A 26,536-nucleotide genomic window follows, 5' to 3' on the forward strand; every position below is an offset into this window, starting at 1 on the left:
GGAAGTCCCACCAAGCCCACAGGAAAACCCTGCGCTGTCTGGCTTTGATCACCAAGACACTGAAAATTAACCCTGCTATTTTTACAGCCATCGGTGCATTACGGAAGAGGACGCACCGAACACACTCACCTCTCCACCTATCACTTGCATTCACTTCAACTTTTTCCCCTTTCCTGCTGCCCGCCAGCTTTCTGTTTTATTGCTAATTGCAATTACAGGCGCTCGGAGGGCAGACAGGTGCCTCGTGCTGGAGGTGCCACCCGTCTGCCCCACGCTTTGCCCTCGCTGCCTCCCTCCAGCAGCAGCACGCAGGATCACAAAGCAAACATTCTTCCCGCAGCACGCCTGGAGAGAAATCACAGAAGCCTAACTTTGTCTTTTTCCTCCTGCCCCAGCACTGCGAGCAAGCCGCTAATACCCTGCAATCTGCTCAGTTTCCCTCTTAATCCTCATTTGAAGCAACCTCTCCTCGCAGGAGATGATATCAATATGTCACCAGCAGGCGCACAATGCAGCCGAGAGCCAATGTTACCAATGTTATTGTGTGCCTGAGGTGGAGCGGCTCGAGCCCCAGCAGGAGAGCAATTTGTACGGGGAGCCGGCGAGTTCTTCTGGAGCAGGGGGAACCACTTCACACAGCCAGGCTCCTGCAGCAGCAAGCAGCCTTGCAGAGATACAGGCAGCAAATGGGCACTGGTGTGCAAGGCAGCACTTGGGTTTGCCCGGCAGCAGCACGAGGCAAGCAGCTCCTCCTTCTGCCCAGGTCATCATAGAATCACAGAATGGCCTGGGTTGAAAAGCACCACAATGATCATCTTATTTCAACGCCCTGCTGTGTGCAGGTCACCAGCCAGCAGACCAGGCTGCCCAGAGCCACATCCAGCCTGGCCTTGAATGCCTGCAGGGATGGGGCATCCACAGCCTCCTTGGGCAACCTGTTCCAGGGCCTCACCACCCTCTGGGGGAAAAACTTCCTCCTAATATCTAATAGTCTGTCATCTTCAACTACAGCAGCACACCACAGGCATCCCAACACCCGAAGTGTGGGGCCGCAGGGCACGAAGAAGTGCTGCAGCTTTGGCTTTGGTCCACATGAACTCACAATCCTGAAATCCAAACTGCAGACCTCTCCTTCTGGGTACCTCCGCTGTAAGCTCGTTATTGTGCAGCATGGCAAAGCACTCGTTAAGTTTACCAGCTCTGCTTTGTTTTGCTCACATGGTTTGGCAGATCTCAGTTCCCCACAGATGACGTGGTTAAATTCAAACCCTGAGTGCAGCATTTCCACACGGCCACACACCCTTGGTTCACTTATGCAGCGGCATCCAAGAACCCTGACAGAGACCAGCTCACTGACACAGCTCCCACACAACCGGGTTTTTTTGTTACATCCGTTACCCATCCTGGGAAAAGTGGAGCTACTTACAGGTGAAATAATGAACATGAAATGAACACAACGTAGAGCAGATTCACCATCTGGAAAGGGAATGAAGGAGAGCAGCTGGGGCAGGACAGCGTGGTACCCATCAGCACAGCCTAAGAGACAGAAAGTCTCCCCTATTCAGGCTGTTGGAAGAACCCTTTAATACTTACTTCACTCTCTTCACTCAGCTGTTTACAGGATATCTGAGCTATTTGTTAAAGACTCAACATCTTCCGCCACTTAACTGGAGAGTGGAAAAACTGCCTAATCCACTCCTGTAGGTAGCAAAGGACCCTGAGCAAAGCGGGCTTCATTTACACAGGAAAAGAGCTGCTCAGCAAAAGCCTCCCACATGAAGGCACTCATCCTGGCTAAGAACATCGTCGGGCAGAATTAGCATGGAAAAGCTTTACATTCACACCACAGCATCCTTCTGTAAAGCCTTCCTGCCTGGGCCAAAGCGGAAGGGATGCAGTGACAGCAGCCACAGCTCTGTGAGCTGCATCCCAAATGTTGCGTGAAGATGAACTCTGAAACGTTTGGTCACTGCTTTTCGTTTCCCAGGGAGGACATAAGAAAGTGACTGAGAATTCCCTGTAACTCCACGTGACCGCTGAGCAGACGGAAGGATAACAGCTACAGCAGCACCTATATGCTGGGACTGCCGTGTTTTTAACTCTCAGAATTGACAGACATATTAATTGGAGACAGCTGCAAGGAAAAATATCCTAACGACATGATTCATTAGTTTTCATAGATAATTACATCTGCTCATGGCCTCACAGTGAATCATTCATTTAGGGAATTTTGGGGGTATTAAATTTAAACGCAGTAATCAGATTTGTTAATCTGCGGGACGAGGCAAACCAAACAGAATTTTACTCGAGGAATTGTTTATACTTCCAACATTGACATTAATTCAGCAGCAGGAAAAAATTAGCAGCGTGGTGTACGTCCGTGTGGGTTAAAGCTCACTATGTGCAACGTCCTCCACTCAGGGCTGCTGCACAGATTGCTTCAAGGCTGCAAGTTCGCTTCCTTGGGTGCAACCCTAAGCACTGCACAACCCTGCAGCCTTTTAAATATATATATAAATCAATACTTTGCTTGTTTGAGATGATGAGATTTGAAATAGTATCGGGTTTTGCCACTCTATAGACTGAAGATAGAGCTGTTTTCATGGTTAATGGATTACACGTTTTAAAAAATACTGTTTTAAATGGGGTTTGTTACCCCGAGCACACAGACCCAGATGAGAACCCCAGGCACACTCCCAGGCCCAGCCCTGTTCCCTTCCCATCAGCCCACAAACTCTTCAGCAAACTGAGCTCTGCATTAAAAAACAAAGAATTTCTGCCTCCTGGAAGCTACTCTGGAATTTCCTATTTCTCAGTTCAAACAAAAAGGTCTTCTGACCTTAAATAGCAAGGGCCTGAAATTTATTCCCGTTCTTATTGAAGCAGCATTGCTCTTCAGCTGCAAGTCTTTTTTATTCCCTCCTTGATCGCTCAGTGCCAAACACGAGCAGGAAGCACACAGCCCTCCTACAGGGCTGCACTTGGCCAGGCTGCACGTCCAGCATCACCCTCCTGCTCTGCCCTGCTCTGCCTGCTGCTCCTCCATGCCCAGCTCTCACTCTCTGGGACCAAGGACCTGAAAACCGAGCCCGGGATAAAAGGCACAGACTCCCACATCAACCACAACTATTTAACAACAGCCACAAACGAAGCTTGTCCTACGTGTATGGCAGAGAGCACCTTTGATATCACAGCTTGGGTTTCTCTGAAGCCACATGCTGCTGCTGAGAATCACAAATTACTGTGCAATCCGATATCTCCCGCTCTGCAGAGCTGCACCTACGCAGTCGTATTTTTCCTCACCGAGCTTTGGGGGACAAGGGCTTGCTCCATGGAAGCTGGAACAAATTAATATTTCCCTGAGAATTATTATTCTAAGAGAAAGACCCAGCAGGAGTTTAAAAGGCAAGCCAACATCTTCTATTTACTTTGAGCGAAGCCTGTGACAACACACAGCATGTTTGATTTGGGATGCGGACGGCGAGCTGCTCTTTGGGCACACAGCTGCTGGAGGGCGTCCTAAATGCTGCAGAGAGCTCTGATTCCACCACCAGCAGCAGCAGCGTGATGCCCATGTCACAGCCTTCGAGATGGACCTTCCCAAAGAACAGCATCTCCACTCACCTCACCCAAAAGCACCGCGTTGGGTTCCAGCGAGCGCAGCACTGCGTGTTTGTGGAATGGGAGACACGTCAGGCCCTTTCTTGCAGTGATTTAAACTCCTCCCGTGTTAGAAGGAAAACAAAGAACAAAGATGCTGAAGTATTAATCACTGTGCTCAGCACCCATGGGGAGTAGCTGGAGGAATGCAGTGCGTGGAGATCCGCCAGCCTTGCTTCCAGGTTAGGGCCTGCAGACCCCATCCCAGCACCCTACCAGGAACTGCCCTGCTGGCTCTGTCCAAGCACAGGGCATCCCTGGGTGCACAGCCATGGCACAGCACGCACTGCTCTTGGGAAGAATGCAACTCCAAGTGATTGCAACCCGCAAGCCCGGAAGCCAGAGCTGTTCACTATGAAGATCTTTGGTTACAAAGTGCAGAAACCCATATCATAGAAGCACAGAACAGCCTGGGCTGAAAAGGAGCACAATGATCATCCATTTCCAACCCCCTGCTGTGTGCAGGTCACCAACCAGCAGCCCAGGCTGCCCAGAGCCACATCCAGCCTGGCCTTGAATGCCTGCAGGGATGGGGCATCCACAGCCTCCTTGGGCAACCTGTTCCAGGGCCTCACCACCTCTGGGTGAAAAACTTCCTCCTAATATCCAACCTAAACCATTCCCCCTTGTCCTATCACCACCCACCCGCACAAACAGCCAGTCCCCCTCCTGTTTATATGCTCCCTTGAAGTTCTGGAAGGCCACAATCAGGTCTCCCCAGAGCCTTTTCTTCTCCAAGCTAAACAAGCCCATATATTTCCCTTTTGCTCCCCACATGAACACAGCAAGCAGGATCCTCTCCATCGTTGGCAAAAACGCATAGTAACGATGGTGACTGTGTGGAAAAACTGTTTTGTATCTGAGAACTTGCTCAATCAAACAGCACTATTGTGCTGTTTGTATCTGTTGTTGTTTTCATGGAAATAAAAAGGAGGCATTACTTTTGGGGCGACCTATATAGATGTGGCTCAAGACAATTCCCCTTCACTCAAAGCAGCCCGAAGGCTGGACACCCATGTCATAAATGTACATACTATCAGGATCACCATTTTCACAAATGCCAAGAAAGCAACCCCTTCCCAGCACAAGGGAGGACAGCAGCCTCCCCTCACCCCCCACCACCAAAGCTCCAGCAGGAAGGCACCCAGAGCAGCTGCTGCCCTCTCCTTTCAGCCCTGCAGGTAAGGGCGCTCACAGGCAATGATGAGAGAAACCACTTACTTACGGCAGCACTGCAAAGGGCACAGGGACAGCTGGAGGAGATGGAGCAGGTTGGCTGCTCGGAGATGTGCTCAGCCCCTCAGCAGGCGCACAGAGCAGCTTAAATGAGAATAGACACAGATGTGCAACATCAGTCCTTTTCTTATTGACTTCACTGCATTTTCTCATGGAAGAAGAATTCAGTGACAGTCACAAGTCAACTTTTGGGGAAAAAAAAAATAAAACACCCAGAACTGCTTTCAGAAATGGGAAGATGAATTGAGGAGTCATATTGCTGAGGAACTGAGCCACAGCTGCAGTGCTGGAGGCACACACGAGTGATGTGGGAGCTTCAGCTCAGTGCCATGCAAGGCACACACAGTGCAGTAAGTGCAAGGTGAGGTGGTGATGCAGAACGAGCTGCATGCATTCAACCCATGGTGGCTTATTTGCTGCACAGCACTGCGGTGAGCACAGAACAACACTTTCATCTCCTCCCACATCCAGACAGCGCGTTCCTCTGAACACCTGGGCAACTGTTTTAGGGAGAAGTTACAGGAGGGGAAAAAACACGTGAACCACGTTTGGGAACAGGTTGCCCAAGGAGGCTGTGGATGCCCCATCCCTGCAGGCATTCAAGGCCAGGCTGGATGTGGCTCTGGGCAGCCTGGGGTGCTGGTTGGTGACCTGCACACAGCAGGGGGTTGGAACTGGATGAGCACTGTGGTCCTTTTCAACCCATCCCATTCTATGATTCTATGTTCCTCTGACACAGGCTCACTGCCAGACACAGGACTGCAGGGTCACCAGACCCAGAGCTGCTCGCTGACCCCATGCTTAAAAAGCACCTCCAATAACAAACACCGTTTATTTCAGGGAACGTTAAAAGCCAAAAGAAAAGCGGTGGCTACTTTTTACAAAGGATAAAATACACCTCTTGATTTCCAGCTCTCCCCTCTAAATGGTTTTATCCTATGCTTCTCTCCCACGTGGAAGGATGAAGAATTATCGGGGAGGGTGGTGGTTCAGGACAGTTTAAGTGTGCATGAAACGGCTGTTCACTCTCAGCACACCATTTGTGCTCTGGAGAGACCACCACAAAACCATGACACCGCTCATTTATTCAATAAAGTTTCATGAATTCCAGCTGGAGACTCCTTTTTCCTTCCCCCAAGGCCAAAGGGAAGCTTACTGTTATTTTTCATGTTTAGGATGTGGGGAAAGACACACGGGGACATTGAAACATATTAAACTGTTGGTTTTCTCTCCCCCCGCTCCTCCCCCTCTTATCCAAAAGAAGGGAGGCTTCCAATCCTCAAACACATTAAACAAGTGGACTGAGTCTGAACAGCAACAGCCAGCACCGAACTCATTTATCTCCCCAAATCCCATTCAATATAGAACAGTTACCATCATGCAGCAGCAACCGCAGGGACACCGCTCAGCTCCTTTAGCCAGCATTAAAGAAAGGTTTTGTTTGGGAGCATCAGAGCACCCACAGCACTGCGGGGTGAAACACGAAAGGAGGCTGACACAACACAGCGGTCAGTGCAACGCTTGCAACAGCTTCAGGCTGTCTGTATTAGCAACTCATCAGTCCTCAGCTTCAGGCAGAAGAGGTGCTCGCCAGCCACTGCCAGCAAGGAGACAGCTTGAGAGTGAGCAAGGAACTCCTGTGCAAACCTGGGCTTGGAAAGGACAGCAGTCATCATTTTCCATCCAGAAATACCTGAGGATCCGATGGGAACTTCAGCAGAGCAGCAATCAACGCCACGAGTTATCAAGGACAGATGGGCAGGACTACAACTCCTCAGTGTCTGCAGCTTGTTTTCATATAATAATTAATAGCAAGAGCTATTGGAAAGCTTCCTCCCTTTCAAAAACACAAACCTCTTGCTAAAGTCAATAGTGCCAGTCAGCTTATGAAATGTTTTTATACCACAACTGAAGAATGGCTTTTCTGCTGCATTTGTTTTTGGTGACGTCCCCACCTCCAGATGACTTTAGGCAGACAGTCTCTGCTGCTTTAATGCCCAGCTGCTCCATTTAATCCCCGCTAAGACTTTTTTCCTCTTCAAACTTCTTTAGGCATTGTGCTGGGAGACTTGTTTAAAACATATTCCTTACAAAGGCTCCCGGCAGCTCTGAAATGAAAGTGGTTCTCAAGTCTTCCTACTGACTTCAGAGGACAAATGGTTGGGCTGTCACAGCTGAGCAGCATGGAAAATGTTCTGGAGAGGGATGAGAAGCCACAGAGCTCCTGCACCCACACCAACTCCCCTCGGCTTCATCCCTGCAAGGTCTCCCAACACGCTGCTCTGGACAGGCCAAGCGTCACCAAGTCCTGCAGAGCAGCTCAGTTCTTCATGCCAGTAAGCCTGCAAATAATGCAGGGCAAGCCTGTTCTCTGGAGAGCTTCTCTAAGCCCTCTTTACACTCCCTCCCACTTCTGAAGAACTCTCAGTGAGGCTGGGCAGTGCCATCAGTCCTGCTGCAAACAGAATCAGCACAGCCAGGCTGAGAGCAGATAATGGGTTCCTAATGGACTGGCATATTGCTTTTCCTACTTGAAAGCCTACCATAAGGAGATCCCTCAGCCTTGCCCACTTGGTTTGAGATGTCACATATGGCTCCGTTGCGAGTAGCCCACAGAAAGCTGAACAAGAAACAAGTGAGAAGTTTGCCTTATGCTTATAACAAAGCAGTAAGATTTGGTTTAGATCAGCTCTGACCATCACCTTTCTATTTGTGTTTGTTTCTGAGATACACATCATTCCACCACTTAAAGCCTCTCTAAATATACTCTTCTAGTACAAGTCCAAAACTAAAAAAGCTCAAGCTGCTGATGCCCCTGCTCAGTAGCAAAGCTGTAATTGAACCTACTTGCTGTTGGTAGCAGCCAGCAGGCCTGGCAGGTTGGCAATGCCATGCTAACAGAGATCCCCTCCAGCTGCTCCATGTCGCTGCTGCACTGCCAGCAGCACAAAGCAGCTCCCAAGAGGTGCACCCACCTCCCAGCAGCAGCCCTGGGCTTCAGTGCACAGATGCTGAGAAAACACCCTGCCCTGACCTGGCCTGCTCTGAAGAGAAGCAACATGAGGTGCAGTGTGGAAAACTGACGATCAGGTTCAATCTGCAGCCTCCAGTTGTAGTTCAGCACCAGACGATTTTGGGATTTAGAAATCTGAGAACAGAAATGCAGGGGAGGGATTGGACAAATGCCCCGAATGACTTAAAGCTCGGGAAGAGCATGGAGTAACCAAAAGGCCTTCAGGAAAAGTCATTTCAGCCACACAAAACACTGATAGGAGAGGCTCTCCCACCTTTATGGTCGGCATCACTGAATATCAGATCTCTGCTTGGAAAATAGGCACAGCCAGCTTGGAGGAAGGCTTCTCCCTTCAGCAAAAGGAGGAACGCACTGATGGTGCACACAAACCTTCAGACCTTCCCTTAGAAAAGCCCTCTGGTCTCCGGCTATGCAAGTCATTTTCCTTCCATTGAAAACACACCACCCACATCACCCACAAGAAAAACAATTGCAGCTTCTATTGTAATAAAGCATCAAATTGAGTTTTTCTGTAAGAAGTGAAGTCAGAACAGTTTAACCAGCAGAAAGGACTACAGTTAAGCTAACTGGGCTCCAGGGAAGCAGCCCTGTAATTACATATGAACAGTGAGGCATCATTAAGCAGTGGGAAAAACCCAAGTGGTCTCACACCGATCCCAGGTGCACACAGACACCGAGGGCAGCTCCTCCCCAGGTCTGATCCTCAGCACAGAACGCCCCACATGCTCTGTCCCTGGGCTGGTGCTTGGAGGCAGCTTAGTCCCAATAACAGTTTCCAAGGAAAACTACTTATTTATAACGGGAACTATTACATAAAAACGAGTCTATGTCATAAGCTCGACCAGAAGGAAGCTTTCCTCCCAGCTTATCTGATTTTCTATTCATTTCAAATACCATGTTTCGGAAGGCCACTTCAGAGTTCAATTCACACTGCTAATTTTCTTTGGCAAAAACCCACATTATCTACAAACCTGGGCTGAAAACCCAATTACAGTACCGTGATACCCACACCCTGTTGCACAGCGATGGGATGACAGGGGGATACAGCAGGTACCAGAGCTGCTCGCCAGTCACGAGCAGAGCTACATCTGGAAGGTGCCCAGGTGGGATACAGGGCACCAAGAAAAGGGGGAACATCCACATTAAGATGACAGCTTGCTTGGATCACTGTGCTGAGCCCCTCAGCAGGGCTGTTCTGCAGTTGTTACTAAGGGGAGCACTGAGCACTGCCCCCCCCAGGCTGTCACAGTGCCCTCCGCCAGTCCCAGCACCCAGGCTGGGCTCTGAGGCTGTCTGCTGTCACTGCTCTCTCGTTTCAGCGTGGCAATGTAAACACAGAGGTCAAAGGAAGACAGAAAAAACATTCTGGGAGTTTATACCGAATGTTATCTTACTTCCACACGGGCTCTGCCCAAAGTAGATCTAACCCAACCCTCAGAAGTCACAGGCAGTGCTTGAATCGCCCTTCTCTCGGCATTCCTGCTGATCCCAGTCCTAAGCCGGACCCCAGAGGAGTGCTTCAGGGCTGGATCCCAGCACCTGGCTGCCCAGGGCCAAACTCTCACTTATTGCAGGCAGGTACCCCTGAGCTCCTCCCAAACCTGGCGAACACCAGGCCCAGATGTTTCCAAATAAAGGTTCTGGACCCAAACCAGCATTTTTCAACAAAACTTGGTTGCATGAGAAAACCTCCAACAAAACGTTGAGATCAAATACTGGAGTTATTTCAAAACAATGCAACTTATGCAGCCAAAAGACACAGCTGATAATGCCCCCCACTTCGATGCCAGCCGGTTCGCATTATGGTATCTGTTTTGAAGTAGGGGATTTACTCCCTCATGCTACAGCGCTGCCCATAGCTGTGCTGGGAGAGCCTTGTCTGCGTGCACCTCCAGGCCCCCTGAGCAGCACAGTGAGAATCATCCTGGTTCTCGATGGATTCCCTCCAGCCCAGCCCCAGCAGCACCTTGCCAGGGCAGCAGGCACATCCTCGGGCAGCAAGGCCAAATGCTTCACCAGTATGTGGGCCAAACAGCACAGCGTTTATAGCACCGATCTTATTTGGGTTGGGCTGCACAGGACCAAGATAAATTTCAACACATCAGGAACTGACAAAGGTTATGCTAATATGACTTATTCCACTCAAACTCCAGCTTGCAAGGAAGTCATCTTATTATTCACAATAATAATTACAGTACAATTATTTTACCTGTTTTTAAGCGATCTCAAGATGCTTTCAGATATTAACTTCATCAGCTTAAAAGCATCCCGTGCCATGTTTATGTCACATTAACTTTAATTACGTTTGACTGAAACACAGTTCTGAGCAAGCAATTGTTCGCAGCGCTCAGTTCTGCTGTCATCCCACTGCAGTGACTGCGTTGTGCCCATTGTACAAGCAGACAGCTGTGGGGCTGATTTCAATGCTCGAGCATCACCAACTGCCACTTGCAGGCTGCACCTAGCAGCAGACTTTACAAATATCAAAGTAGTATTTAACCAAGCCAGAAAGCCCCACTTCCTATTCAAACACAGCACAATAGAGCTCCGTCTGCACAACACAGCACAGCAACCAGCCCCAGCCTGCTGCCTGCCTCTCACGGTGCTCAGAGCATCACAAGATGTTCCACTTCATTCTCTGGTTCTGCGAGGTGCTGAGCAGTGATTCCATACGTTATGTTTGTTTATCACAAGACAGACCAGCAAACCTGAGGCTGCCTGGCCAGTGTGGAATGGGGACAAGCTCAGCCAAGCAGGCAGCATAAGCTTTGGAAATGGAGTATGTTCTGTTTTGTATCCAGGAGAACAGAGGGAAACAGCGAGGGAAGTCCTCCGTTCAGGCAGGAGTGAGCTAGAATCTGTTTGAGATAATGAGAAATGCAGGACAATCTGAAAGAGAGAACTCACAAACTGACTCAGTGGTGAGTAAATTAACTTCAAAGCACTCTTCGGATTCCAGCAGGACAATGTGCCCAAAAACGTGGTTTTCTTGCTCTCTCCTGTGTTGTAACCATTCAGGCTTTGACCCTGAAAGTTTTCTGGGAAACCTATTACGAGGCCATTAGCATCCAGCAGCCCACTCACCAAATCACCGTGATGCAAGAGCATATGGTTCCTCCCAAGCATGACTCCCTCTGAAGCCCAGCACTGCATTCCCCTCAGCAGCACTGAGGCACACGAGTTACCCAGCACTGCAGGACCCAGGGATCACCACTGCTTCCCCACAGACCCCAAAAGGGACAAAGGAAGCTATAAAGCCAAAGTCTTTTCAAGTACAAACTCTCACGCTGCATTTCACTGCCACAATGAAGAACACTGGCTAAAAATGGTGTCTGTTTTTAAAGAAGAGGTGCTTACTGGTTCAGGACTAAAATGTTGCCCAGGCATGGCCATCTACCATTGAAAATGCTCATGCAAAATATGTCCCAGACAGATCCTACTCAGTGTGACCACAGGCCAGAAAAAGCCTGGGACCCAGTACCTATCGTGCAATTAAATCCTTCCCTAATTCAGTCAAAAACAAGAGGGACAGCACTCAAGGAAATGGGCCAGATAGGTAACAGCAAATCTATGTGGGTAAAATAAGCAGAATTATATACTTCTATGACAGCCCCCTAGACCTCCCACCACAGGCATTCTGCAGCAGGCAGCTCCCTTCTTGCCCTTCTTTCCTCCAAGCAGAGAACATGCAGGCAGGAGTTGCACCTTCTGCTGCCCACTGCAGGTACAGCATTCAGCTGCAGGAGCTGTGCCTCTACACGATGAATGGCAGTAACAGAGCAGAAAGCAGGCTAGGAAAATCAGGCGAGGAGACCTCTGTGGTCTCAATTTGAGATTCTGAACAGAGGAAAAGCTAAATTAACATGGAAAAAAAAATCATCAGAGCGTTGAAATATCTACAATTACAGTGAGGTTTTGTTTTCTTTTCAAACAGCTTAAATCAAACGACTGAAGGAGCAGACGGGGGAAAAGAACTCTTCTGCTACGAGCTGAGGTTTATATCCCTATTAGAGCTCTCCTTAAGCCCTGCTACAAAATTAATGACAAGACTTTGCAATTGAGACGGTTAAGATCATAATTCTTATCAGGAAACCCGGCGAGGTTTCACAAGAGTTCGGAACTCATTTTCCCCCGCAGCACTTTCCCAGCACTCCAATGGCCATGAGGACAGCTGAAGGAAGGCAGCCTCCCCCCACACGGCGTATGGGTGAGGTAGGGGCTGACTAACTGTGGAAAAATCCACATAATTGAGAAGACAAATGTTGAGCAGTTATTTTACGGCTTGAACTATTCAAGGAAAAAGGCGGTGCGTGCCAAGAGGCCAGACAGGCTCACGGTGTGTGTGTGTCAGCGCTGAGCTTCCTTTCATCCCCATCCAGGTTGTGCTGTGCTGCTTTATCTGGTTCTGCGAGCGCTGCAGAAAGCTATAAAAGATACTGAGAGAAAAAGGAGCATCTCCCATTATCACGTGTATACAGAGAGCGATACAAAAGCACGCAGCCGCACGAATGCTGTTGAGGCCGTTTGTTGCTTCCCAAGAGAAGGCCCTACTTTCAGTTGTTTGAAATGATGAAAAATGTTAAGGACTCAGGCTGAAGATTCCAAGCTTGCATGCTCGCTTCCAGATGAATTTTATAAAAAAGAGTATATTAAAGTTTCAGCCAAAACATCTCAGCCATTTCAGAACAATGCTCTTTTCCCCCGTTACGGCTCTCCAGTGGCCTCAGGAGCTGCAGTCCCCCAAAGCTTTCCCATTAACACAAGTTAGAGGGAGACAGAAAAGGACGCAGACAGGGTGGTTTCAGAAGTGAGGATTAAGACATTCAGAAGGGGAGATTAAAGATCTGCTCAACAAAAGCAGGAGAATGGGAAGTTTGAAGGAAGCCAAGCTGCAGAAAAGAAGAAAGAGAAAGCTAGAGAAGGCAATAACAAGGTGACCAGTCACCTCCTGCTCCAACACACCCCAGCAATGCAACCGACGGAAATAACACCTCACCCCTGCTCCTTCTGCCCACAACTCGCCCCACTGCTTCTGCCCCAGCCCTCCCCCCCCAGCAGCTCATTTCCTTCTCTGAAATCCTCCATTCCTGGCTCAGCACGCTCTTCTTCCAGCCAGGCTGTCCCAGCACTCCTGGTGGTCACACCTGTGTGTTTTAAGGCACACCTTGCCCACCTCCTGGCTGCCCCACCTGCTTCCCATGACCTCGATGAGCTGCTGGCCAAGCTGCTGTCCCTTCTCCATGCCAAGCTTAATAAAGGACTGGCTGAACAGCAGTGGTTTGTCAGAGCCTTTCACAGTATTACGCTGTTCAGCCTGTTTGAGTTGTGACCTAGAGACTGTGCTCCCAAGCCCTTCTCCTGAAGGTTAGTTGCTCATCTTGAATCAGCTTAATCCTCACACCAGTGTGACCCTTTGCTTGTAGCCAGGCTGAATTTCACTCTCGTTTGTCAAGATCATTGGGAGGAATCCTAGTGTTACTCCCAGCGTCGCTGCAGCCTTCCTCGTCTTTTATGTCACACAGGAGCTGGGTAAGCACACCACACACTTCATCCTCCGTGTCTTCAGCAAAAATGCTGAGAACTAGAAAGACCAAAGCAGCCCAACTCAATTCAGCCTTGTAATCTAATCACCAGTCCTTAATTTCTGAACATAACTATCCGATCAACTTCACATCTATTGAAGATGATTCACTTGAACCCATGCAGCCATGGATGATTCACAAGAACGTCTTGTGAAACAGAATCAAAACCATTCTTACATCAAGATGGCATTGAGTTGTTTTCCCCTACTCGTGAAGCTCCTTTATAGAACAAATTCAAACTCATTTGACACAATGGGTTCTTAGCGAGGACTTTGCAGAGAGCCACAGCAGCTCTCATCCCACCACTGCTCACCACACAGCTCCCAACAGTCGGACTGCCATAAACCCACCCCAGCAGAGCCCAAAAGGGAAGCAGATGCTTACGCCTCATTCTTACTGCTGCTGTCAGCAACTGTCCACGAAGCCCAGAGGCAGGACATCTCACACCTCTCACATGCTGCTCCCCGTCAGCCAACACCGGCAAAATTGCGCTGTCAGCCCGGCTGCAGAGGGCCCTGCGGAGGTGTTCTCATCTGGCCGCTGACCCGCGCTGGGCGGTGGATCCATTCTGCACTTTCCAGGGTTTTTTTGTGTGTGTGTGTGTTTTTTTTTTGTTTTTTTTTTTCCAGTTTTCTTTTTAAAGATACCAGGAAATTTGACGTATACACAAACACTGGAAACACTGAAGCAGCAAAGCGATGTACTTAAAAAGGTTGGGAAATGCTAGAAATAATGCTGTTTTGTGTGGACACGCTTTTTCGATCCAATATAAACTCAGTGTACCGTTAGTTCTCATTACATACATCCTCCAGCAGTCAGCAGGGCAGGGCTCACTTCCTCGACAGATACGGAATATTTTGTTTTACCCTCCTCACCCAGCACAAGGCCGCGTCCCTCGCAGGCCATGCACTGCTCCAGCTCTGCATCTTCCTCCTCCAGCCATGGCCCTCCTGATGGTAAAAACAAGCGTGTTCTGATTCTGACAGCTCCCTCAGGAGATGAAACACTACCAACCCCAGCTCAGAAGGAAAAATAAGAAAATTAATCATGACGGTTTATTTGGGGTGCTCAGTAAATGAGGTTTTGAACCTCTCTGGAAAGAGGCAATACGCCAAGCCTCCTCCTTCCCAGCAGTGCTCACAGCTCTTTCTGGTCAGCTCCAATGCCCAAAGCTCAGCAGACAGACCCGACAACACCTGGATGCACAGAAGGGAAGTGCTTTGGAAAAAGTGCGGTCAAGGAGACTTAAGCAGCATCACAGGGCTCCCAGGAAGAAGCCATAAAAAGACACCTTAGAAATAACTTTGCCACTACATATAGTTACTGCCAATCCAATCCAAACCCAGACGAGATCAAGTCTTGTGCGCACAATGAGGCATGGCCTGCAGGAAACACTGTGTGACTGCTTTAAGCCTAGAAATATATGCAAGGAGTGCCATCGGACCTCAGTTCTGGCCTTCCCTAACTTCTGAGTGTTCACACTGAGACTGAGTATTCCCCTGTTTAGACCACTGATGACAAAAAACAACATTTAACACGGGTGTTAATTTTTCCCCTAAGAAGGGTTAACTCCAACTAAGCAGCGTGCAATAAAGACAGAACATTTCACCAATAAAACTGAAGTCATTTCTACTCCACACAATAAGCTCGGGAAGCAAAATAAAAATCTATCTGCATAGCATGAGGTCAGTCAAGCTACGGATGGTTATTTAAAATCTAAATATTAAGAACAGATGCTTCTTTTTGGAGGTGTTTAAAGAACCTGGAACCTGCTGGCGCTCAGCGTTTCTCAAGGAATGCTGCAGACCTTCAAACCCACAGCAGACCATCTCAGCTGGGGTAAGAGGACTGTGCTCCAGACAAGATGAACGTTCTTTCGCATTTAATCTTCAATCTTTTCTTATTTACAAGCTAATCCTAACAATGAGGTAATATATCCACAGCCCCATTGGTTTGAGCCTCATAACTCATACATATTCTATACACAATACTAATTAGTTTGTATTATAGCAAAATGTACCTAATAAACAGAAATGTGAAACTACGTCGTATTTCAGGGCTCCTTTTTTGATGCTGGCTATACAATAGCCATGTAAAAGAATCTTTAGGAGAAGCACATTACTGTCTGCATACCAACCAGGCTGCACCAGAAGTGATGGACTTGAACACCATCCTGAAGATGTGCATTGAGTCCCAGCTGCACAAGGTATTTCAGCTACTTCCTATGACTGCACAAGAACATTGCTGTACGTGCACACAAAGCAGCTCCGGGTGTGCTGGCTGCAGTGTGCCCAGCTCACCAACTCCATGTGCCAGAAAGTCACTGGGATTCCTGGGCTGGCACTGAGGGAAGGGCCAAGCTGAGCCCCGTGTTCTAGCCAGCACACCAGAGGTGATGCTGCAAACTATCAAAGAGACAACGTGTGCTTGAATGTTGGGTTGGTTTTTGGAATTTGGCTGACGAGAAAGTAAATATGTTACATAACCATGTTGTAAAATAGCACTCGGATCGTTTACTTAAAAAAGAGCTATCTTGACTGGATATTTGCTCTGCATCCAGTATCTCCCTGACCAGTAAAAGGACCAACGGTGGCCTTTCCTTTGCAGCTCATCATTTATGAACGTATTTATGTTCTGATGAATTTTCAGTGGGCAGGAAGCAGGAGGATCCATCCTCAGTGATCTGCACCAAATGGGAAGCAGCATGGTAAAAATGTTGAGCACTACGAATTTTGCAGGCTCCGTCACTGAGAGCAGTTATGTCCTCATGTGAGCGTGCCACAGTGAAAGGCAACATCTCTATAAGGGTAAAACAAACAGCACTCAGAATTTCTGAAAGCATTCTTCCCGAATTATTGCACTAGATTAGATTGCCTCATCAGCAGGGCCAGAGGACATTTGCACTATTTTCCTGCTTTTTTTTTTTTTTTCATGTAACAGATGAAAAGAATACAGAAAGTTTTCTGGGGCCAACATTGGAATTAACAATGGGAAAATTCTTTTGCTAATCCCCCCATCTCTCCCATTGCTAGCAGGCTCCCAAGGCTGGAAAAACACAATGTCTCCCTGTACCCTGCTTCTCATTGGTGCACCACGCTGTGCTCAGGACGTCGAGATGGACCCACAGCTCAGCTCAGGGCCATAAAACCTCCAGGATGGAGCTCTGGGGAAAATCTGAGTACAGAAGGACATTAGACTCCAATTAAAACCTGGAAGCCCCCGGCTCTTCCCAGAGCCCATGGCGCAGAGCAGCCACCCAGTGCCTCTCCTTCACACTGTGACGCAGCCCTGTGCCATGCCTGCCAGCCCACCAGCGAGGGAAAAGCAGACAGCACCGAGCACCCGCCCCACTGGCAGAGGCATTTAATCATTTTGCAGTCATTTAACAAACACAAAAGAATTTACACGTACCGACCGGACTCGAGAAGTAAACTTTGCATAATGAATCCGGGCGCCTCCAATGCTGGCTGCGCTCAGAGCATCCGCAGCCGTGCAGCAACACCCACTGGCACACGGGGGAAGTGCCCGATGATGGGAGGTCACAGATTGCAGCGGAACAAGGAAGGAAAAGAGCCGCTGCCTGGGAAATAAATGCACTTATCCAGCTCTCTGAACGCTTGCACTGACTACAAGGCACCGACAGCTACTTCTGAAGCAAGCCGTGCTTTACCAGAAGCTCGAGCTCCAAAGGCAGAGCAAGGCTCTGAGCGCTTGCAGGAGGTGGCAATGGCCAAAGCAGGTGAGAGTCAGGCTGCTGGTGGGAAACTTGACTGGAATAAAAAGAAGTACTGATGCAGCGCTTAATGAAGATGAACTTCCACTGCCTTCCCCCAGACAGACGATGCCATTATCACTCACCACTAAGAAGGAAAGAGACTGAGTAAGGGGAAATTACAGGGCAGTTACGCTTGTCAGCCTGTCAGTGTAATAGCAACACGATGTTGGCAACGTGCCGCAGAAAAGCCTGCAGACAATTAAGCACATGGCATAAAATAAGGTGGTAGAGGGAAAGTAGCCCACTGGAAAATACTGCTAGGGATTTCAGCTTTTCCAGCATGAAGCGCACCACCATATCCCCTGCGTCCACACAAACAAGAAAAATAAGATTAATAATAATGTGTGAAGCCAGAGAAAACCTGGCAGTCCAACTTGCTCGCTAGCAGAGAAGTCAAAGCTCAGCAGAGCGGTGCCTCCCTCTGCACAAGTGGGACTGCTCCCCACTCCTGTGCTGCCACATGGACAGTGCCTGCAAGGCCAGGTCTCATCCTTTTCATCTTAGGGCAGTGAGAAGCACAGGCAGTTCTGCTGTGCCCCCAGCAGCCGGACGGCCTTCAGCCACAGCAATCCTCACTTGGGAAAGCTCCTCTTTTGAGAAAAAGTTGCTTGTAGCTCACAAAGAGCTCCTAGGGAAACATTACGAATTTTGCTCCAGGCTTTGTAAATATCTGCAAGAGAAGAATGTCAAACAAAACTGGCATTATTTGCACTATTTGTAAGAAGGAGGGCCAAAAACATTCCCAGTTTCAGAGATGTTTCAAGGCTTTGTTGCTACAAAAAGCTCAGTATGGTCACGCAGTGCTGCAACAGCACAACACACAAAACCTGCAGTCTCGTAAATATAAGGATATGGGGAACCTCCCCTGACCCCCAAGAGAGGGAAATGGGACACAGATTCTATATTTTCCTGATGAGAAACCAGGGTTTCACAGAGAATTAGTAAACACACTCATGAGCCCCACCTGTTTTCTATTTAGAGGAAAAAAAGCAATTAATGTGACTTTTTAAACAACTGTTAATAGAAGAAACTTATGAAACTGAGATTTCTAATTGAAAGTGTCTTTCCTCAGATGATGCAGAGGATCTCAACAAGACAACAGCACCACGCATAGTTTCTCCCAGCTGTGCAAACCATTTTCTAATGACCTAAAGATGAACAAAGACACATTCTAGTCGTTCCTCATCTCTCCAGAGCACTGATGCACGGCAAGCATGAGAAGGACATCCCATCTCCCACCAGTCAGAACAGAGCTCCCAAGCAGCATTTACGTTGTGCAGTTGTTAGAATGGAACCCCTCACTCTGAGCAACAGTCAGAGGCACACAAGGGAAAAATATCGGCCCGGGAAGAAGTTGATTTCAGCATATCATTTATTAGCAAGTAAAAGGACGTTTACCTTCTCAGTGGTTAAGTACAACACAACCCAAAGATAAACCATATGGCTCAAGTCTTTGTGCAAGGGAGACAACTGGCAGGGCTCCAAGGCTCTAATTGAACTATTACCATATTGTAAGAAAGGAAGAAGTCAGAAAGACTGGAGGATCTGCTCTCCTAGGGACAGCTGATGTCAGGCAGGCAATTCAGGCCGTAACAAAGCATATTTATCAGGAGAGCAATTCCACCATTTGGATACTGGCTCGGTTTAAAGAAAAAAAAGTGCTCTTCTATTTCAATATTGCACTTAATTTGATCCTACATTCAACTCATGAAACCTTCAAAATCCAAATCGTTTGTAGCAAACAATACGCTTCTCCTTTAATTGCTGGCTCAAGGTTTTCCATTTAGTTAATTACTAAAGAAGCAAAGGAAGAATGTTCAAATGAAATCCAGCAACAAATAAAAGATTACCATTAAAAAAAGGGTCATTAGAACAGAATCGCTGAAAAGTGCAGAAGATCCAAGTACAAAATGGTTTTGTACTACATACAATTTCCCATCTTTTCTTTCAAAGACAGCCTTCATAAAAACATCCCAAGTGTTACACATTTCACACACACCCGGGTTATGCAGTAAGACAAAATACAACAGTAAGCTCGTGAGCAGACAGAATCTGTCAGAGCTGTTGTACAAACCTTTGCAGTGTTGTCTTGTTGACTGTGAGGGAAAAGGAACATACAAAGACTAAAAGAAATCAGACACAATCTTACACAAAAATGAGTGAGATGAGTCTCTGTGGATCTTGTTCTTACCGTTCTGCTCGTCCAGCTCATTCCCAATTTCCTGTCCCATTTGCTTTTGCCGGGATATGATTGAAGAAAGAGCATCAAGTCCAGCATCTTGTTCTGCACCAGAAAATACATCAAGTTACATGAGGCGAATTGCCAGCGTGCCAGATTGTGTGCAGTAAGAGATGCAGAAGCAAGGAGAAAGATCTACTCTGTGCCTGAAGAGTTAAAACATACTCAGAAAAGGACATCAACACAACAGGAAAATGAATCCTTATGGCAACAGTACTCCTCAAACAATGTGAATGATGGGTAATTAATTTGTCTGCTCTGGCTGGGACATGAGCTGATGGTCCCAAAAAAACCCAAGAATTCAACCTCCAGCTGTTCCTCAATCATAAATGCAGGAGATTCCTGGCACACACACAGATCCCTGATTAGCCTTTTTACATTTTCCAAGAAACTTTGAACATGAATACAAGGCAAACAGGTGATGCAAGCACCAAAGAATTCAAATAGATTTTTAAAGCTGCAAGAGGACACGGAGCGCATGGAAGGCAGCCTGCAAGGAGGGGACACCAGCTCTGCAGGCACTCCTCTAGAAAGACACATGTTGTCTCTGCTACATGCAGGCCTCAGCAAGCACCTAACACACACAGCTCTTCTACTTCGTGACACACTCAGCTTCACTAAAACCTGGGCAAAAGGCAATCCCTAAATTACTTGCATCTGACCGTGAAGAAGCCCCACAAGGTTACATGGTCAAGAATAAGGTATGCTAACTGTTTCAGTGGTTTCTCCTCCCCTGCCACGGGAAAAATTACTTGTTTCAATCAGCATGGAGATTATTTGGAAAAGTTGCTTTGAGAAGATGTTCCCAGCAAGGAATGCTGCAAGCACCACACTGCTCCTGCTCAGACAGAAGTCACCCCCAGCTACTTGGACTGACAGCCCCAGCTAACAGGGCTTCAGCACAGGTTACTGCACTGACTTTCTCATGAGCACTCATGCCTATAACATACAGACAGACTCTTCTACCTTCTATGATCCTCCGCTGCTGCTGCCTGATGTCATCGAAGCCAAGCCCCCTGGTTTCCTCAGACTCCTCCAGGAGCCACGGGTTGGTCACTCCTCGTTTGACACCTCCTGCCATTAGGCTAGATCTGAAAATAAGTTCAGGAAACAAGTTTAAAGTTTTAGGCATAAAATTCACTCTAATTTGTGCATGCAAGGCTGGCTGGCAGAGATGGACCTGTCTTTATTTTTGTCACGTTCCACACAGTTCTCTGCAAACATTGAAGAAATGACCCAAAAGAATCCAATTTTCTCCGGTAACATTTTGCAAGGTCCATCCCACTGCCTAAAAGCAGTGAAGTGAGGAGAAGATTACTTCACATTGAACAAGTAAGCTACACATGAAACAAATGCCATACTTTTGACGCTATATTCAGCGTTCAGACCTGTTACAAAGAAAAACAAAGGTTTTGTAAATACATATATCCCTCGTGGCATTGCTCTGTGATCGAGACACAAGCACACAGCCCCACTCCTGCACTCCTTGTTTGTGGAAGCAGCCACACATACATTTTCCAAGAAAGAGCCATCAAGTTACAGGTCTCCTTTGACAGGAATTATGACGTGAGGCTGCTCACACAACAGACACTGCACAGTTTACAACAGGCAGCCAGTTTGCAATGTCCAGGGAACATAAATTCCAGTTGTAAAGTGAAATGCCACTGCAATATCTTCTCTCAGTACCAGATTTCTGGTTTCCTCCTTTCAGCTTTTCATTGGTTTCTGGTGTAAGTACGACGTGACAGCCTGCAGGACATTCAGGCCCCAAGCTGCAAATCTGCCCTGGGGTAGCTGAAGAGACTGGGTCTTCAACTGCAGCTCGGCTGTAGGAGTTTCTCATTTCCACTTGTCTTTTTCTACTCTATCTTTTATTCCTGTTTTATCTTTGCTCTCTTTTTCCCCAAACAACTTTCACAAACAAAATGAGAACCAGGAGCATTTTTGGTACCTCTCAAAAACTCCCTAAAACGTTTTATTAAACCAAGACCTATTTTTTATTTTTTAATTGACTCCAGGTCCCTCCACTCCAACGCAAACTGAAATGCTCTACTGCACTAACATAAGCCCAGTATTTCGGGTAATGATGCAACAGAATCAATGCAAGCAGTTCTACAACGGAAGGACGACCGAGGATTTAGAGCAAAGGTACTGAAGCAAAGGGCTGAACTTGAGATTGGTGGGGAGCTGTGGTGTGCTGGAGACATCTCCTGGCCATGCAATGAACCAGCAGTGCTGGGAAGGATTCCTCTCCACCACATGAACCTTAGGCTGCCCATGAATCAGGCACATCTTGCACAGAGCACTGCAGTTCTATGAAGCAGATGGGGCAGTTCTACAGTTCAGCTCTTTGCCCCTCCATTAAAATCTCCGTGTACTCATCAAGCTGGTGGATCTGCTTTAATTAAATAAAGATAGCCCCGCAATGCTGTTTTACACATTAGCAAGACTTCATTGCTTGGGAGGCTGAGATCCCCTCCTGTATTCCCCAGGCTCACAGCAAGGCTACAGCATAACAGGAGCATGATGCACCTGAAGACAAAGATCATTACAGCAGCTCAATTAGCAAGCACTCAAAACCCAGTGCTAACAACATCTGACCAAATTACTCATATAAAGCAAAAGGAACATAAAGCTCCTTGCTTGCCAGGAAGAACACAACTATTTCTGCCTGCTAAAAAAGCCAAGGCAAGCAAATGTAACATAATTTGCACTGTTGCCTCTCTCCCCTGATAATCTGCCCTATTCTTGTAGGTTGGGTCATGACAACAGGTCCGCTCGTTACAATAATCTTTTTGACATGTTTGGTAACTGCCTTCCCACACAACACAGCCCGACTTCCTCCTTCCTCTGATCTGACCACGTCTCGCTTTGGCGGTGTGAAGATTAAAGCTTATCCAATTAGCCACCCACGGCCTCCGCCAACTTAATCACGTAAATCTTTCAAACCATCACAGAGCAGTGGAGTGTGTGGATAGCTTTTGATTATGGGAGCAGATTTAACTAATTACGAGGCTTAGCGATGTGCCCAAGTATAAAAGATGATGGGGTTTAAAATCGGGGAGCTATGTCCTTGCCTAACAAGGGAGGGCTTATCTTTCTGAAGGCATTGTTTCCCTGATAATTCTCATAAAACTTCCCCAGTAACTTAGATTAGTCACCCAACGCTTACTTGAGACCAAGGCCACACATCAAGGCTTACGGCTTTAGGAGAGCGATCAGCAAGACTGCGTTTTGAACAAAACCTGGGTCATATGACAATTAGTTGCATGAGCACTGGAACGTCCCCTTAACGATATGGTTATACAGTAGGTCCCTTTGAAGTGCTCACAGCACCTCAGCTTAGCTCCACAGGTCAGCCTCTGTGGTGATGGCCAAAACCAGGGCATTCTCTCACTTACGGTTTAATTGCTCACAGAGGTGGGCGGTGGATTTGGGGAAGCTCTGAGCTAGTAAATGAAACAAGAAGAATTGTTTTAACATATAAAAACTGTCTCTTGCCCCAAAATGGGAGAGATATGAGAGATGTAACGTTTGAGTATCTGCAGCCCACCTGCACTCCTCAGGAATGAGAGAATTATCACCGTAATTGGTCAGGACTCAGCTCATGCCAAAATCCCACAGTAATGATGCTGGCACAGAACAACCTTGGGCAGGAAACTTCAGGTTGTCTGAGCAAACTTACGAGGCTAAACACAAAGCATGTAGCTCAGCTTCAGACACTGACCTCCTTTTGACACTCTTCTCCCCAGGATAATGAACATTAAGCACTAATAAGAGGCATGCAGGCACAACCCAAAGAATGTGTCTAAAGCTGTGGGCTTTGACTTACTTTACTGTTGTTTGCTGTTCCTTACAGATCCAAGTGCTTACATCTTCCCCAGAACCACGGCCCTGACCTCAGTGAGGTCGTTAGAAAATGCTCTCCAGGAAGGAAGATATGACCTGCCCCTCGAGCACAGAGCCCTGTGCGAGGTGCTAGGACTCAAGCATGGGGCTCTCGGTGGACAACTTCCTTTTTCCATCTCTTTGAGAAGCCCGATTCATAGATCTCTGCACACTAAGACTCATCGCATCTGAAGGCAGAAGACCACAGCTGCAGCAAACAATAATTCCAACAGCAGAAAGGAGTTCTAAAGGCATCTGAACAACATATTTTTAATCCTAATTTCCCAAAGGGCATTTACTCCTCCATAAACAACAGCATGATTCACAAAAACAATTAAATACCTGATGGCTCATTGACTAAAGTCAGGCAGGCACCTGATGCCTACTTGACATTAGGCAAAATGCCAGTTAGGATTAAGACTTCACAGAATTCTGGAACTGTAGGGGTTAGAAAAGGCCTCAGGAGACCTCACAGTGCAGCCCCACTGAAACAGGTTCTCTACTGCAGGTTGCACAGGAAGGGATGAGCAAATAGCCTGCTGCGCTGTGAGCATCTGGTACAGAAAGGAACTCAGACAAAGACATTGCCACCGGTTGGTATTGCATGAGAAGCAGAACAGCACAAAAGGTGTGTCTCTAAACAGCACAGAACAGAAGGATTAATGAAGAGATTGGAAATGTGTGCTATTTTTATTTTCCCAGATCTACCGCCATCACAAAGGGCAGTCACTGAACATGAGGGGTGATAACGATGCAGGCCCAGCCTGGTGCCCAAATACACGCAGCCCTGCACTGTGAGGTCACCGACCAAGGGGCTGTGACAGCAGCGGGAGATGGCTGTGAGCTCAGGGAGCCTCCCTGCAGAAAGCGGGGCGCAGCAGAGCCCAGCATCACTCGTGCCTGGACTCCGGTCGAGCGCAGCAGCGAGACTTGGAGGCGCGGACGAGAGTTTGTTTGGGCCGTGCTGCGGGGCTGCCGGCAGCAGTTCCTGGTGCTCAGCCCGCGGCATCGCCAGCGTTCCCCCGGCCCTGCCCGGCTCGGGCAGCCGGGGCCCCGCGGGGTGCGCTCGCAGCAGCGGAGGTGAGCGGGGCGGGAACGCGGCCCCGGGGCGGGCGGCGGGGAGCGGGGCCGGGGCTTTGCGCGGAGGGACCGGGGCGTCGCCGCCGCCGCCCCCGGGACGGCGAGTGACCGCGGCCTCTTCTCTTTTGCAGCTGCTGACGGCTCCGGCCCGCTGCAGCCACCGAGGGGAGCGGCTTTCCCAGCTCGGCTCTCCCCGGCCCACCGCACACCCGGCGCCATGGAGCTGCCCTCGGACTGGACCTGCCCCGTCTGCGGGCAGAACCGGGACGACGCAGCCTACGTGACGCCCTGCCTGCACCAGCTCTGCTTGGGCTGTGCGCTGCGGTGGGCAAAGCAGCAGCCCACCTGTGCTGTCTGTAAGAAGAGCATCGAGGCCATCCGGTACTCGGTGCAATCGGAGGACGATTACCTCGAGTGCCCCATCCCGCAGCCTGCAGAGCCCTCCGAGGACGAGCAGGAGGAGGAGCAGGGCTCTGCAGAGCCGCAGCTCGAGGCTCCCGAGCCCGGCTTCCCAGCCGAGGTCTGGGCGGACTTCTTCCGAGGGGATCCGGGAGACCTCGAACCACTGCTCCGGTGGCTCCAGCAGGAGCTCGAGAACATCACCGGAGATGAGTGGTGGGAGGTGGTTGCGGCGCGGACTGCCGTCATGAACCTCCTGTGCGCGTACGGGCTCGACCAGGATGCCCTGATCCTGATGTCAGAGTCACACCTGGAAGACCGCACGGAGGAGTTCGTGGCGGGGCTCATCGACACCGTGACGGCCCTGTACGGCCCAGAGCTCCGCCGGCGGCAGGACAGCCGGGCTGCCCGTGAAGCAGGAGGGCAGGACGGCCCCGCGGCCACCCCCAGCCCCGCCACCTCCCAGCAGGAGCCTCCCGCCTCCGGCCCGGGCCGCTCCGCCAGCCCCGCGGGCCCCGGCGCCGAGCGGCTCCCCAGCGTCCCTCACGGGGGGCCCGAGCCCCGACCCGCCGCCCCCGTGTCCCCGCAGGAGCCGCAGGAGCAGCCGGGGCAGGCGGCGGCAGCGGGCCCCTCCGCCCAGGGCACGGACCGCTCGCCTGGGGGGCCCCGACGCCCCCCGAAGAGGAGGGCCAGCAGCTGCCCCCCGGATTTGCCCCCGTCCCCCAAGAGGCGGCGCTAGGCCGGCACCCACTGCGGTGCTGAGCATGGCTTGGCGTTGGCAGACCAACAACAGCCTCAGTCTGCATTTAAAGACAATAAAATAGTTGCAAAAAAAGAAAATATCTCCATGTCATTGATGATGAAGTTGGGTTTGCTGTCCCTCCCCACGTTGGTTTCTCCCTCTCCTGATGCTGGGGGAGGACACAGAATCCTAACTTTCACCATCCAAAACCAGGAGAGAGTGCTCCTCTTTGCACTTCACACTGAGGTGGGTGAATGGGATTAACGGCAACCTTTCGGTCATTTACTGATAGTGGACCCCAAACACCAACCTGCATCTCCTACTTGAAAAAAAAACAAAAATGAAAGAATCTCCGCAGTCACAGAATCACAGAAACGTAGGGGCAGGAAGGGACCTGAGGAAATCCCCCCATCCAGACCCCTGCTAAGGCCAGCTCGTGAAATACGGGACACAGGAAAGCACGAGCAAGCAGCCCGCCGTGCAGTGGGCGCGTGCTGTAGAAAGGAACCCAGACGGAGGCACCGCCCCCACTTGGTGCTGCTTGTGAACCAGAAGACATCAAAAGGAGTCAAAGTATCCGAAAGTATAAACTTGTGGAAGGAAGGGATGCCATTCCGAGGGACCTCAACAGACTTGAAAGGTGAGCCCGGGAGAATCTGATGAGGTTCAACACAGCACAGTGCCAGGTTTTGCACTAAGCACGTATACAGATGGAAAGGAACAGTCCTTGAGAGCAGCCTGCAGAGAAAGACCTGCGGGTCTGGTGGATGAAAAACTTAACGTGAGCCACGTGTTAAGCACATGGCATCCCAGGCTCCGTCAGAAGAGGGGTGGCAGCAGGGACAGGGAGGTGATTGTCCCTCTCTTCTCTGCTCTTCTGAGGCCCCAGCTGGAATACTGT

At 49.1% G+C, this 26,536-nt stretch overlaps 2 protein-coding genes across 9 annotated transcripts in view; one reads left to right on the forward strand and one right to left on the reverse strand.

The window, feature by feature from the left end:
- The window catches only part of STX8 (syntaxin 8), a 78,848-nt gene that overhangs the window by 41,953 nt on the left and 10,359 nt on the right, over positions 1-26,536 (reverse strand). For all 8 annotated transcript variants that reach the window (XM_085240405.1, XM_085240402.1, XM_010721235.4 and 5 more), the window contains exons 5-6: positions 20,493-20,617; positions 19,479-19,571 (exon numbers count right to left, since the gene is read on the reverse strand). In XM_085240405.1, the coding sequence (XP_085096531.1) occupies positions 19,479-19,571; positions 20,493-20,617 (218 nt within the window). The remainder of the gene's footprint in view (positions 1-19,478; positions 19,572-20,492; positions 20,618-26,536) is intronic.
- Positions 24,107-26,293, forward strand: LOC146543057 (uncharacterized). The gene is made up of 2 exons (XM_085240398.1): positions 24,107-24,494; positions 24,626-26,293. The coding sequence occupies exons 1-2, from the start codon at positions 24,248-24,250 to the stop codon at positions 25,630-25,632; spliced, it is 1,254 nt and encodes a 417-aa protein (XP_085096524.1). The 5' UTR covers positions 24,107-24,247; the 3' UTR covers positions 25,633-26,293.

The sequence above is a fragment of the Meleagris gallopavo genome, chromosome 20 (assembly GCF_905368555.1).
Source record: "Meleagris gallopavo chromosome 20, MGAL_WU_HG_1.1, whole genome shotgun sequence".
In the NCBI taxonomy this organism is placed as follows: domain Eukaryota; kingdom Metazoa; phylum Chordata; class Aves; order Galliformes; family Phasianidae; genus Meleagris; species Meleagris gallopavo.

Coding starts and splice junctions, on each gene's coding strand:
- LOC146543057 (XM_085240398.1), top strand. CDS start 24,248: ATGGCTGTGAGCTCAGGGAGCCTCCCTGCAGAAAGCGGGGCGCAGCAG. Junction 24,495..24,625: donor GTGCGCTCGCAGCAGCGGAG/GTGAGCGGGGCG, acceptor TCTCTTTTGCAG/CTGCTGACGGCTCCGGCCCG.